This window comes from Lemur catta, chromosome 7 (genome assembly GCF_020740605.2).
Source record: "Lemur catta isolate mLemCat1 chromosome 7, mLemCat1.pri, whole genome shotgun sequence".
NCBI lineage: Eukaryota > Metazoa > Chordata > Mammalia > Primates > Lemuridae > Lemur > Lemur catta.
In genome coordinates this window covers 95,968,590-95,983,258 of record NC_059134.1, presented here as the reverse complement: position 1 = coordinate 95,983,258, position 14,669 = coordinate 95,968,590, and the positions used below count along the sequence as shown (strand labels likewise).

Genomic DNA, 14,669 nt, shown 5'->3' with positions numbered 1-14,669 from the left:
TTATTCATCAGAAAAGCCATTGATATGTTTTGTAAGGACAGCTCTTCACCCATAGGTAGGTAGGCTTCATTTTTCTGCTTGTGTTCATAACCCTGAAAACACTATTTGTTTCTACAATCATATGTATCATCAGAATTAGATTTATGATTATGATGATTAAATGACTAGGTGAAAAGAAGAATGTCAGTTACCAGAAAAGTGTAGACATTTAGTATTAATATTCAAGGAACCCTTACTTATAAAAATGAGTGAATAATGAGGATGGAAGATAAGGGGATGAACTACATTGCATGGCATGCTCTAGGCTCCTTCACTTAATAGAATTGACAGCTAATATTTATTGAGGACTTGTCATATACTAGGCACATTGCTATGGATATTACATGCTCTATTTTGTGTAATTCTCAAAATAGCCCTGTGAATTTATTAATTCCATTTAGCAATAGAAAAAAATTTTAGCCTAGAATTATTAAGAAATATGTCCCAGATTACTCAGATCAGAAGTGTTGATGTCAGAATGTAAACTTAACAGTTGACTCCAAAGCACATATTTTTTTACCAGTACACTTTACTGTCCATAAAGAATTCCCTTATGTATTAAACTTGAGAGAAATGTTATTATCCATAGCTATTATAGGCTGAATGCCATAAAGGTGGTTTATGGGTCAAAAGAGTTAATATTTATAAAACAATTAGATTAGAGCTTGGCATATGAGACACACTATGTGTCTGTTAAATAAATAAATGAGTGATAAAACAGAAACTCAGAGTAAAGAAAATGCCCAATGAGTAGAACAGCATATCTAAGTGCAGATCCTATGAAGTGATTTCATGCTAAGACTATTGTAGTTTTACTGAGGTATTAATCTGTTTGTTTTGTTGCATCCTAAAAATGAAGAATGTTCAATTGTAGGTTGCAGGGGTGTATGCACTTATCAGACATAGAAGAACTTGCACTTAAAATATGTGAATTTCACTGTATATAAATTTTATCTTAAAAAAGAACAATAAACAAGGAAACAGGTTAAAAGTGAAGGGAGCTTAATATAAAAGAAATAACAAGGGTACATCACTACTATGGTTGAACAGAGGGATACCACAGATTTTACTTGATGTATATATCACAAATTAAACCTTTGTTTTAGGTATTCATAGTCAAAGAATAGCCTTCTATGGGATGTTCTTGTGAATATAGTCTCCATATAGAAAAATAGCAATGTGCATTTTAGTTAACATAAGTTTTATCAGTTTTTTCTTTGTTGCAAGCAACAGAAGACAGTTCTGGACATTCTATACAAAAAGCAACATTCTGGAAGGATATTGTGGTCTCCCACGTCAATGTGCAGCTAGAAGACCAGACTTAGAGAACAGATAGCAACCTAGGGAGGTTTGGAGCCTGAGCAGATCAAACCACGCAGGGCCACTGCTCCTTTGCAGGATTGGTCTGGTCTTTAAGACTTGCTGTAATCAATTTGATGAAAAACTAATGTCCACCTTGAATGCCTAACTCACGTAAGATAACCAGGTGCATGCATCTGATCCGTACCTAGTCCTACCTGAATCAAAGATCTGGTTCCTCAGTGGCAACCAGAAGTGGGAGACAAAGAGGAGAGAATTTCCATTGGTCTCAACTCCAGGCAATGGGAAATTTCCTCCGGAAGAATTCTAATGAGGTGTAATGGCTGCAGAATGTAAAAGCTGGGCAACCCTCAAAATTTAAATATGTGTACATTTTTTTAAAAAAATGAAACATTTCTCTGTAGGTTAGGGAAGTAACACACTAGCCCAGCTTAATTACTCAGGCTTCTCCAGTAGGGAATTGGATTGGTGAAAACTTCAAAAATAACACAAAGTCATTTGGGCAAATATTGCCCTTTGATATCTTGTACTTTTCTCTCTCTAAACTCATTCTTTGTTCCCATTATAATCAGTGTAAAGGAATTGTTCAGTCCTAAAGGTCATATTTTGGGGCAAGTAAACCTGTAAAGCACATTTCTCAAATAAAAGGCAGGAGCAGAGGAAGATAAGGAGGAGAAAGTGGTGAAGAAAATAAAGTGAATGAAAGCTGAATTAGAAGGGCATGGAAAGGAAGAGGAGGAAAATAAAACAAGAAAAATAGAGGGCTGAGTCATAAAAGGTAGAGAGCTACTTGGACTACTATCCCTGTGTTTCAATGCTTGACTGTTACTGAATTTACTAAGCATGAAGATCAGTAGAAATGGAGTGTGGATAACTGCTGACAAAAGGGGGAAAGATTTAGTAACAAGATCATTACTGTAATGATATAATTTTTTTTTCATTTTACTCTAATCCAATATAAAGTTCGCTTCTCCCGTTGAAGGAAATTATGAAAAGAAACTTTACCTCAGTGACTGAGTTCATCCTCCTGGGATTGACCAATCGCCTGGAATTGCAGATTTTCTTCTTCGTGTTGTTTCTGGCAGTTTACATGGTCACAGTGGCTGGGAACCTTGGCATGATTGTCCTCATCCAGGTCAATGTCCGGCTCCACACGCCCATGTACTTTTTCCTGAGTCATTTATCCTTTGCGGATCTGTGCTTCTCTTCCAATGTGACCCCAAAGATGCTGGAGATTTTCCTTTCAGAGAAGAAAACCATTTCCTATCCTGCTTGTCTAGTGCAGTGTTACCTTTTCATTGCCTTGGCCCATGTGGAGATGTATATCCTGGCTGTGATGGCCTTTGATCGGTACATGGCCATCTGCAACCCTCTGCTTTATGGCAGCAAAATGTCCAAGAGTGTGTGCACATCCCTCATCACGGTGCCTTATGTGTATGGAGCACTCACTGGCCTGATGGAGACCATGTGGACCTACAACCTAGCCTTCTGTGGCCCCAACAAAATTAACCACTTCTACTGTGCTGACCCACCACTGATTAAGCTGGCTTGTTCTGATACCTACAACAAGAAAACATCAATGTTTGTTGTGGCTGGATGCAACCTTTCATTTTCTCTCTTCATCATACTTATTTCCTACCTTTATATTTTTTCTGCTATCTTGAGGATCCGCTCCACAGAAGGCAGACGCAAAGCTTTCTCTACCTGTGGTTCCCATCTGACAGCTGTCACTGTATTCTATGCAACTCTTTTTTTCATGTATCTCAGACCCCCCTCAAATGAATCTGTGGAGCAGGGAAAAATGGTTGCTGTATTTTATACCACAGTGATCCCCATGTTGAACCCCATGATTTATAGCCTTAGAAATAAAGATGTAAAAGAAGCATTAATCAAAGTGCTGTCACAGAAAAAATAATTTTCCTAAAAAAATCACTGTTATTTTGGTTACAAAGCTTTCCTAGACATTTTTCTTATGTTGTAGGACAGAATTGATGGTGAAATGAGAAATATGGTACATTGACAGAGAACACTGTAGTTTTTAAAACTTTAATTATTTTCTAAATTGCAAGCACATAAAATTTTGATTAAAAAATTTTTGTGTTATTAGTTGTCATTAACTAAACAATCATCTTGTTTGCAGGATATTTTAAATTCTTTGTCTTCTGTGCACAAGGTGGCTTTACACTTCTACCCCTTGGGTTTAGGTGGGAGCACGTGGCTATTTAAGAAAAGTGAGATTAAATTCAGATATGTTACTTCTGTTTTGAGCATTTAATTGCTTATGAGAAGACTGTTGAATGGATATTATTTTTTCCCTTTGTCGGCCAGCAAGAACTAAGACGATGGTTGCTTAGACAGGTGACATGGAAGAGAATCCTTAACCAACTCACAATGGAAATGTAGAATGGCTGATACATGTACTTTATTTTGATAAACTACTAGGAATTATTGAGTTTGCTTATTTCCATGGCACAAAATATCCTCTTCTTATTGATAACAATATTATTAATAATTATTCAAATTTAAACTGGCTGAAATATATAAAATAGAAAGTGAACATCATAACCCTTGAGGAAATCATGTTTGAGATTTTGTTTTGTGCTCTTCAAGTCTTTTTTCTATGCTTTTATATACAATGTGTTTAGCTAAAATTATATATTATAAATATTATATATAATTGTCTCTAGGTGTCATAAGGTGTTGTTATTCTTTCACCAATCTCTTCATCCCTATTCTACAACCAACACTTCTTTTTCTTCATTTTCACAATGGAGTGACATTTGAATTTTTTGTTCAGTCAATTCTTATTGTTAAAACTACTATGGATATAACATCAGTAATACCTGAAGAATACTATGAGTAATACTATGAGCATCACTAATACTAATATTAATTATTCATATTATGAGTAATACTATGATTATAATTCTCTTCCTGCAAAATTATTTGGTTTTCATAGATTTAATAATTGTCTCTAGTTTTGCTTTTCTTTTTGGACAGTAGCTAGTTTTCTCCAAACTTCCCACTAAACTATAAAGCTCTTCTTATAGGGTCAAACAAAATAGGTTATCTATAATGTACACATTTTTTCTCAGAAGTCGTCTGTCCTCCCATTGGATTCTTCTCTAATTTAAGAGATATAATTTGGGGATAATGATTCCTATTATTGGTTTAAAACATTTTGTTCATATGACCTATATTAATTACAAGGAAATACCCTACAAACTGGAGCTTCAACAATATACAAGACAGAAAACAGTCCTTTATTAAATTAAGGGCAGGGTACCCAGATAGATACCTAAACAAACACACAATAAAACATTTCAGGGTACTGGTAAGTGGAGTGGTGACACCAAAGCAGGACAAGTCACTAAGGAATGTCTTGGGAGCTGCAGAGGTGAGAGTCATGCTAATGTGTTAATTTCAATGAATGGAAAAGGACTCTGGAGGAGTTGACATTTGAGTTGAAGCCTAAATAATGAGAAGGCGGCAAACGTCAGCAGATTTTTGGGATCTGTAACCAAGAGAATCAACAGCATCTACAGTTTCAGGAACGAAGCCTGCATGTTGAAGTAGCAGAAAGAAAGGCCAAGTAGCCAGAGCTTAATCAATGGGAGAAATAATAGGAGGCACTGAGGCATGAAATATGTTCTCTTTTCTTATTGGATGGTGCTATAGATTGCCATCTTGGTTAATCAAGTAATTTGGTTAATCAAGTTTATTAAATTATTATTCTTTTTATTAAGTGAAAAGTATTTTGTAGGACAATTAATGGGCTTTTCTATTATCAATTCCAGATTCCTATCAACATTTTTGTTTATTATCAATTAAGACTTAGCTGAAGGATTGTCTCTTCCTGCGAGGTTTCTCTGATACATTTAGGTTCTGTAGGTGCCATATTATGGTTCATCCACAGATTTACACTTCTGTTATTGCATTTTTTTTTATTTTAATTTCAGCTCATCATGGGGATACATAAGTTCAGGTTATATACAATGTCCATGTCCTGCCCATCCCCCCGAGTCAGAGCCTCAAGCGTGTCCATTCACCAGACAGTGTGCCTGACACTCACCATGTAGTCATACCTCCATTCCCCCCACCCCCCACCTCCCCGAGTCAGCACCCTCAAGCATGGTACCCTTCCCCGATGTGCATTTAGGTGATGATCAGGGAAACCAATTTTCTGGTGAGTACATGTGATGCTTGTTTTTCCATTCTTTGGATACATCACTTAATATAATGGGTTCCAACTCTCTCCAGGAGAACTAAAGGGATGTCGTATCACCGTTATTTCTTATAGCTGAGTAATACTCCATGGTATACATATACCACAGTTTACTAATCCATTCGTGGATTGATGGGCATTTGGGTTGTTTACAGTATTTCCTGATCCTCTGAGGTTGTTTGAGAATGGTCAACAATGCTGATGTCAAATCAATGAACAGGAAGTGTGCACTAAAATTTTCTTACTTAGTGTCTTCATTGCTTGACATTACCTCTTCAAGTGTCTTAGTGACAAAGGGAAATACACAATTAGAATCTATATCAGAGGAGAGGACTTGTGTTCGTCATGGACCATTGTCATAAAAGAGCTTTTCACAAGTGTGAAACCATCTGGCGTCAAAAAATTCACACCCAAGCATCAAAAAAGAGTTGGAACGAGGTTACTAGACTTGTCTGGGTAGCACATTATACAACCATCTAAAGACTGAGTCCAGAAACAGAACTGTTAGGGATCACAGGCTGGATTACTGCACCGTAAGAGAAGAAACATATAGCAAAGAGCATGTGCCTGATAGGGCGCATCCTAAGTGCTATCCAAGTCTGATGGTGTTTCCTCTCATATCTAGTCCTGCTTTTCAAAAGTTAAGGGAATGGGTAAGGCAGTAATTCATATACAAGGATTATTACCCTTTTGTTATATTGGTATTGACCAATAATATATAGACAATTGGTTTAATAAATAAGTCTTTGGATTGAAAACAGTTTGGCCAGTAGAGATACAATTTATCAATATATTAAATGTTACACTTAAGACAAAATGAATGGAGTACGATCTTCAGGGATTTGTGAGCATTTATTAAAAACTTGTTGGCTGCTAGATGATCCAGTCTTTTTAGGTTATTATTCATAATTTTGAGTCAATGCTAGTTAATATTATATAATTATATATTACTGAAAAAATCAAACTATTTTTCTTTCTACACAATCATAAACACTTCTGGGTCCTAATATGTTTTTTTATTTTTTTTCACCAAGAAGTTCTTCAGTTCTCTGTGGTCGCCAAATGGATATCCTATGATTTAATTGAATTCTGACACTATCTACCTGGACTTAGCCTCAGATCACACAGGCTCAGGCCTCAGTCCTACAAGATTCCCCACTGCCCACCTGCCTCATCAGATACTGACGGCAAATGTGGGCCGCTGATACTTCTGCTAGGCAGCCTATAAACCTGGGGTTCCTATGACCCCCTTGGGTTTGACAATTTGATAGAATGGCTAACAAAACTCAGAAAAACAAATTAATTTTCCAAACTACTGGTTTGTTATAAAATGATACAGCTAAGGAAATGACAGATGGAAGAGATGCAAAGGGCAATGTACGTGGAAAGGGGCATGGAGCTTTCATGCTGTCTCCAGGTATGCCACCCTCCTAGCACATCCATGTGTTTACCAACCCAGAAGTTGCTGAACCCCATCCTTTTGGGTTCTTATGGAGGCTTCATACATAGGCTGATTGAATAAACCATTGGCCATTGGTGATTAAGTCAATCCCCGGTCCCTCTCCTCTCCCTGGAGGTCAGAGACTGGAGCTGGAAGTTCCAACCCTCTAATCATTCATGTGGTTTATTCCTCTGGCAACCAGTCCCCATTTTTAGGAGCTTTCCAAAAGTCACTTCATTAACATAAACTCAGATGTGGTCAAAAGGGGCTTGTTATGAATAACAAAGGTTTTACCTTTGTGGCTCTCATAATTTAGGAAATTACAAGGGTTTTAGGAGCTGTGGCCAGGAACCAGAGATGAAGACCAAATATATATTTCTTATTCTATCACAATATAACAATTGCATATATATAAGGCAAGGTCAAGGGGATGCAGAAATTTAAAAAACATGAAGGATGTATTTATTAGAACATCTAGAAAAATATCCTAATTTGAAGGAAGGGGAGAGACAAAGGTAAGCTAGAAGTGATCACTTATGTGTTTGCCTGAGAAACAGGGGCATTGATACCTTTACTCTCTTTCTCTAAATTATATTTAGAAATTGAGAGGGACGTAAAAAACATTCTATTAGGTTTGCAGAATCAGGTACTAGAATGGCTTGTATTATTTTTCCTACTTGAATCTTGGAAACAATGTTTCCAAAATAGCAATGATTGCAGCATGTGTCTGGAGAGGTAGGGCTTGAGTCTCCATGGGCCCTCTGTGGTCCAACGTGGCATGGTAGCTCCAAAATGCTCCCTGCTCCTTGAAAGAAAAAAAAAGAATATAAAATTGGAAAAAATAGTAAGAGGTCTCACCGTTCTAAGTATGGAAAACTAAGCAATAATCAGATAAGAATAAGAATATATCACTAGAATATAAGCTCCATGAGAGTGGGCATAATTTTTTAAACTGTATTCCAGGTATATAATAAATAAATATCAATATCTATAGATGGTGACATCAAGATCAAGAATCATGGAGTACATGTGCCTGCTAGAACTCAGAGGCAGTCCTGTGGGAAGCAGGGAGATAAATCGATCTAATTAGTTTCTTCCACCTTACAAGATTGAACCTCAAAATATTAATTAAGCTCAATTAGAGAAATAAACTTGCATGCCTTATGATATAGAGATTGTGAACTGAAAATCATACCCACTACATTTGCAAACAATTATCTTTGTCAATAAAAATTTAAATCATATTTCTTAAGCATGTTCATTTATTTTCTGTCCTAAATGGGTAGAAACTATAAACGTGAACAAAATGGCTATTAGAAATCATCTTTCATCAATAAAAAAAAATAATAAATCAGGCAATTTATTTTTCTACCATGTTTAAAAATAACAAAACAACATAAACAACACTGGAAAACTGTCAATCCTAATTTAGGAATTAAGTTGGTCTTAGAGAATTATATTAATTCTTTCAGAGAAGAGAAGCCCATGTAGAGTCATCAACGATACATGCGTAGGAAACGTATCCTCCTACACTCGCTCACTTTTTACTAACTTTTATACTCAAAAAAGGGAAGGGACTTTCTTAACTAATACAAAGAAATATGCTAGTATTTGTCAAGTGTGAAGTACACATTGTTCCGAACATATGTTGTGACTGATGCAGTATTGACATGATTAAACAGGAAGAAAGCAAAATATCAAGTTTTTCCAGCCCTTGTTTTTAAAAATTCTAATTCTGTTGAGAGATATTTTGCTCTTGAGACTCATTCTCCACCGTAGGTGATGCAATATGTACCATTTTAATTGCTCCATGTATCCATCTGTATTCTCCAGTGAGAAAGCCCCATAGTGGGAAATCCAACCTTTATAAATCCTTCTGAATTATCCTTTGATGATGACAGATAGGATGTCTCCAAAACAGTTTGTCATCATGCACAGGTTGGTATATGCATGGGGAAAATCTGTGTGTTTTTATAAAACCAGTCGGAAGTGTCAGTTCTCCAGGCTTTCCTGGTGATTCTGAGTAGAAAGAGAATGTTCTATGGAGGACTGTTAGGAAATAGGATTAGAGACACTTCACTGCAGCAATGGAGGTTAGTTGTGAGTAGTGCTTTGGGCTCGATGCCCCTAGTACAAGAACTGTAATTTATCTAGTGACAGAAATGCATACTATTTTACCTAAACAGACAATAGAAATCCTTCCCATAAAGTGTCACTAAATGCTAACCAAATAACAGTGTTCCTATTTGCTCTACTAACATTATCTTGCTAGTAGAAATGTCATTAATTTTTCTGTCTCTCTCTCTCATGTATGTGAACAATCATTGAATTAAACTTTTATATGGTGCCATCATCTATACAATACCAACAGTTAGTTTTCAAACTCAATTATTGATGAAGAAGCCGTCTTGTCCACAAGACATTAATAAATGATGCTATACTGTTTAGAAACCACCAGGTCCTTTCTTCATTCTTCTTTCTCCATCCTAAATGATTGGAGCTTAACATGGAGACCCCCTGAGAAAACAAAAGTCAGCTCTGCATGTCGTTTTCTGTAATTCCCTGCTCTGTTACTAAGAGCACTTTGAAGATGTTTTTAAGTCCCTTGTAGTTTAAATAATGGATTCTAACATTTCCTAAGGTGACCAATCTTCTTGATTTGCCAATGACCATGGGGTTTCCCAGGAGGCAAAACTTAACGTTCCTGGACCAGGACATTTTTGCCCATACTGGGTGGCCATTGTTTACTCTATGTATATTCTACCACAGACTGAGCTGGTAGTGAACTGAGGTGAGTTCTCTCTGTCCTGGGAGTGTTTTGCTAGAGGCCACTTACAGTGTTGTTGCTTTAAATTTGCTTCAATCACTGCGAATGTTTTAAGAAAGAAAGAAAATAATTTCTCCTTTTGCCAATCTGTATTTTATTTCTACCATGTGAATTCCAACAAAGAGATGAGTATTGGGGGGAGCAGATATAACAAGAAAACTAAGACAGGGGAAAATCCTAAGGAATAAATAGAAAGGGACAGAGTTCATATGGTAATGAATAGTAAAAAGCATGTGTCTTTACAGACAAGAAACAGGTCGTTAGTAATAGCTACTGTTGGTGAAAGAACCAGTGAGTTTTCTGGAATGCATTAGGTAAATAAATAATAACAGAACAAAATAACAGAGTCTTAAACCCCAGTAGGAGACCAATGACATTTACCTCAAGTTATTAAGGAGCCAGTAAGGGCATATTCTGGTATACACATGATCTAGTATTAGTGAGTGTTTTAGTATTCAGTGGCATAATTTGGCAGGAACAAAGTTACCTGCCAATAGGGAGTTCGATGAAGGGCTTATAATAAGAAAGAATTGATGAAAATGTTATTATAAATGTATGGAGGTAATAGCAATGATAAAAAGTCTGACAATACTAGCTAATGATATTTAATGTGCTAGACACTCTCTTACACCGTTTACTTTTATCATGTTATTTAATCCTCACCAGAGTTCTGATTTTTCAGAAGAAATCACCTTCAAGAGATAGGTAACACATTATTTTAAAGCAAACCATCAAATCTTATTGCTCTGTATCTTAAGCGAGGTATTAAGCTTTGAAGATAGATATTCTTTTTAAATCTTTATATTAGGGCACAGAGCTAAATATATAATTTTTCTCTTTTTTACCTATCCAATGTAAATTTGTGTTGCCTCTGAAAGTTTTCTGGAAAAATAGGCGATTTTATATTATGTTCTACGTTCTATTGTTATACTACTATGCTTTAGAATATGTCAAAGACATTTTCCATTTAATATTTCATTCATCTTCTTTATACCTCTGTGAAGTAGGTACAAAGAGTTCACCATTTAGGTGATAGAAAAGCCATTAATTGGGTTGCTTTTATATAAATTCTATATGTGTGTGTATCAGTGATGGGTGTGTGTGTGCATCTGTATGTTCAATAGTTACCATGAAGGGTGCAGCAATCCTTTTGAAATAAATACTATGTGTTACAACTACTTTTCTCCTTCTGAATAGGTGACACACTAAAATAAGACGCTCAAAAAACAAGGCCAGAGAATGTTAGAGACTAAAAATCAGGCTCTTTTTCTAGGTACTTCTGAAGTCATTTTCATATTGTAAAAACACATTTTTCAACCTACAGGAACATTTGAGATTTATATTAAACTTTTTTTCTCCCCTCATCCTAAGTATTATGCTTGCAAGCATATTCATAATATGAGTTATTTACAGGTAACACTCTTAACCATTAAAAGTTCAGAACCTTCTTTATACAGGTGTATGATTTTCTTAGCCAGTATTAGTCACCCTGAAGTAGTGTAGTGAACTTTAGCCATTTTATTATACTGTTAACAAAATATTTCAAGTTTGTTAATACATAATACTTAGTGCAACAAACGAATCACCCAAGTCATTAATCTTTATTCTCTCTCAGCAATTCAGCATCACCAGAGACTAGCTGGGAAGTGATGATGTATTTTTCTAATTGGGTGGCAAATGTTAATATATGATCATTTTATAAAGAATTATCAGTTGTACAATCTCTTGGTTGAAGAATGAATGGAACATAAATATAAAATCACTGCTTATAAATTAGTTTGAAATATTTAAACTAGAGTATTAGAATCTGCTAGAACCCAGATAGGTCTCCAGAACCCAGGTAGCTAGCCATCTTAATGTGATCCAGTCAAAAACCAAAATAACTTCCTTCCTAGCCCATTAACAAATGTTTTTAGCTTCCTGGTACATTTTAGACGTTTTGTTTTACTTTTTTTTTATTTCAAAATATTATGGAGGTGCAAACATTGACATTTTATTAATTTAAGCTTAAGAATTTATAGAGTAAATAATATTGGCCACATTCAGTATTTTATTACTCTTATTTTACTCAAAATTCTAAGAGAGAAAAGAAGAGACTGCTATAGCATTTGTTGATCCTTCTAGGTCAAGGGAGGATAATATTTTAGAGAGGATGTGATGCTTTGGTTCATTTTTATCAGACTTAAATGCGCATGGCTAGCAAGGATTCATTTCTTTTTTAGGATGATTTTTTAAAGAAATTAAAAATTGCTGAATCAATAGAAATCATCTGTTTTTCCTTTATTCTGATATGAATAGTGGATATATGTTAAGGTACACTTTTTATTAAATCCTTTTTTATAATAAACATCTCAACTTTGTAAGATGACTAAATGAGTTATTATTTAAGTTTCTGATTATGGACTATACTTTCTTGACTGCGGCTTTGAATAAATTTCTAATATATGATAGACCATATAAACTCTACAAATCCAGTGAATAAATAAAACGTAAGCACATGCTAAAAGTTGAGGCCAGTGATAAGTGGTCTTTGTCTTTCCAGGAGATAGCAAGAAAAAAATTCTCCTACTTAAATCTCTGTTTCTAGGCAAATAAAAGCAGATATACTAAATTATGTCACTATATTTCTATGTTTATATTATTTTACCACTCTGCATAAAAAATCTCATGTATATGTATACTAGAATGGCAGAAATAAATACTGATAAGAAAATATATGTGAGAAAGAAGAGAAGAGGGACAGAAAGCAAAATAGCAAAGGCAATGAAATAAATTAGGAAAATATAAGATAAATGAGGAATAGCTATATTAGGTGTGTGTATTTACTGAATTCTATTTATTTCATTAGATAAAATGCATCTATCTGTGGATCAGATTTAAGAAAATGCTCAATTTTACTGATGTGACAGAATTTATTCTTTTGGGGTTAACTACTCGTCCTGAATTACAACTCCTTTTCTTTTTGGTTTTCTTGGTGGTCTACATTATCACCTTGATTGGGAACATTGGCATGATCATATTAATCAGGATCAGTCCCCAGCTCAACAGCCCCATGTATTTTTTCCTCAGTCACTTGTCTTTTGCAGATGTGTGGTTCTCCTCTAATGTCACCCCTAAAATGTTGGAAAATCTGGTATCTGAGACCAAAACCATTTCCTATCCTGGATGTATAGTGCAGTGCTTTTTCTTCATTGCCTTTGTCCACGTAGAAGTCTTCATCCTTGCTGTGATGGCCTTTGACAGATACATGGCAATTGGCAACCCTCTACTTTATGGCAGCAGAATGTCAAGAACTGTCTGTATTCGACTGATCTCTTTCCCTTACGTTTATGGCTTTTTTATTAGTTTGATCTCAACACTGTGGACCCACGGGTTGTACTTCTGTGGGAACATTGAGATCAACCATTTCTACTGTGCAGACCCAGCTCTCATCAAAATGGCCTGCGCGGGGACCTTCATTAAAGAATACACCATGCGCACACTGGCAGGTCTCAACTTCTCTTACTCCTTATTGGTCATTATTGTCTCCTACATATTTATCCTTATTGCCATCCTAAGAATGCGCTCAGCAGAAGGAAGAAAGAAAGCCTTTTCCACATGTGGGTCCCACTTGACAGCTGTCACCATATTTTATGGAACACTCTTCTTCATGTATCTTAGAAGCCCCACTGAGGAGTCCGTGGAGCAGGGGAAAATGGTGGCTGTTTTCTACACCACGGTCATTCCTATGTTGAACCCCATGATCTACAGTCTCAGGAACAAGGATGTGAAGGAGGCCATGAGCAAAGCAATTGGTAGAGCATTTTCAACTAAATAAAAACACAAAATGCACAATGACATCCATAGTTCATTAGAAGGGATGGAAATTAACCATTTCTCTTGGATAATTTTGAGGTGATTCTTTATTTATATTTTCAATGAGTAGACAAAAATAATATATAATTGAAAGAGGAATAATGGTGTTGAGATAAGAGAAATGTGTTGTAAACAGAATTTTCTGGGTCATGAAATCTGAAATGATGAAAACACAGTTTCTCCCTTCCAGACAATGTCAAATTCTGTAGGTTACAAGGTAAATTTTTTCATGTTTCTTTGACATTTCACAATTCCATCCTTTCAATTCTGCTTTTATAAAAACTGTAATGATCTCTATTATTCTCTTTTTCTTTGAATCTAGAGTAGTTTTTGGTTCTGGAATATGTGTTATCTTTTTCAAAATGTTTAAATTGAACTCAGTTTCACCATTAATCACTATTATATTTGGGGAAATATTAATCATTATTATGTTTGGAGACATGTTCCATAATAATGGAATATTTTCTGTATAATGTATTATACTTATAAGCAACATTAATTAACTGCATACCACATGGGTTTTCATTTTCAAATGTGTACTAAGTACTTCATTAAATACAATTTATTTATAAAAGGAATTATTTAATATCTTATGATATTAATTTAAGATCTTTACCTTTTTAAATGACTGAGGTGTTGACACAACCTCATTGGTGTTTTGGAATTTAAAATGTGCTCCCCTAAGTAGATTTTAGCAAGTTAGTCTCAGAATATTTTGAAGAGATGTAGAAATATATTTACTCGTTTTCTGGTTTTTTTGTTTGTTTTGTCTTTATGGGTCTGATGGTAGTAGAACTAGCTGTGCCCTTAAAAGTTTCATTATATTCATTTTTACCATATCTACCTTTAAAAAACAAATCATAACTTATGTATACCAAATGTGCTATACTTCATTGAAAATAAATTAAAATCATCCCTCTTAAATAAAGAATGCATACTCACTATAATTTTTTGAATCCTGA

At 35.1% G+C, this 14,669-nt stretch overlaps 2 protein-coding genes across 2 annotated transcripts; both read left to right on the top strand.

Moving 5' to 3' along the window:
* The first annotated feature begins 2,332 nt into the window (after positions 1–2,332).
* On the top strand, positions 2,333–3,274 carry LOC123642128 (olfactory receptor 5M8). Its single transcript, XM_045557039.1, has one exon. The coding sequence runs from the start codon at positions 2,348–2,350 to the stop codon at positions 3,272–3,274; it is 927 nt and encodes a 308-aa protein (XP_045412995.1). The 5' UTR covers positions 2,333–2,347.
* A 9,462-nt stretch (positions 3,275–12,736) lies between these two features.
* LOC123642127 (olfactory receptor 5M3-like) lies at positions 12,737–13,669 on the top strand. The gene has a single exon (XM_045557038.1). The coding sequence runs from the start codon at positions 12,737–12,739 to the stop codon at positions 13,667–13,669; it is 933 nt and encodes a 310-aa protein (XP_045412994.1).
* Positions 13,670–14,669: the final 1,000 nt, after the last annotated feature.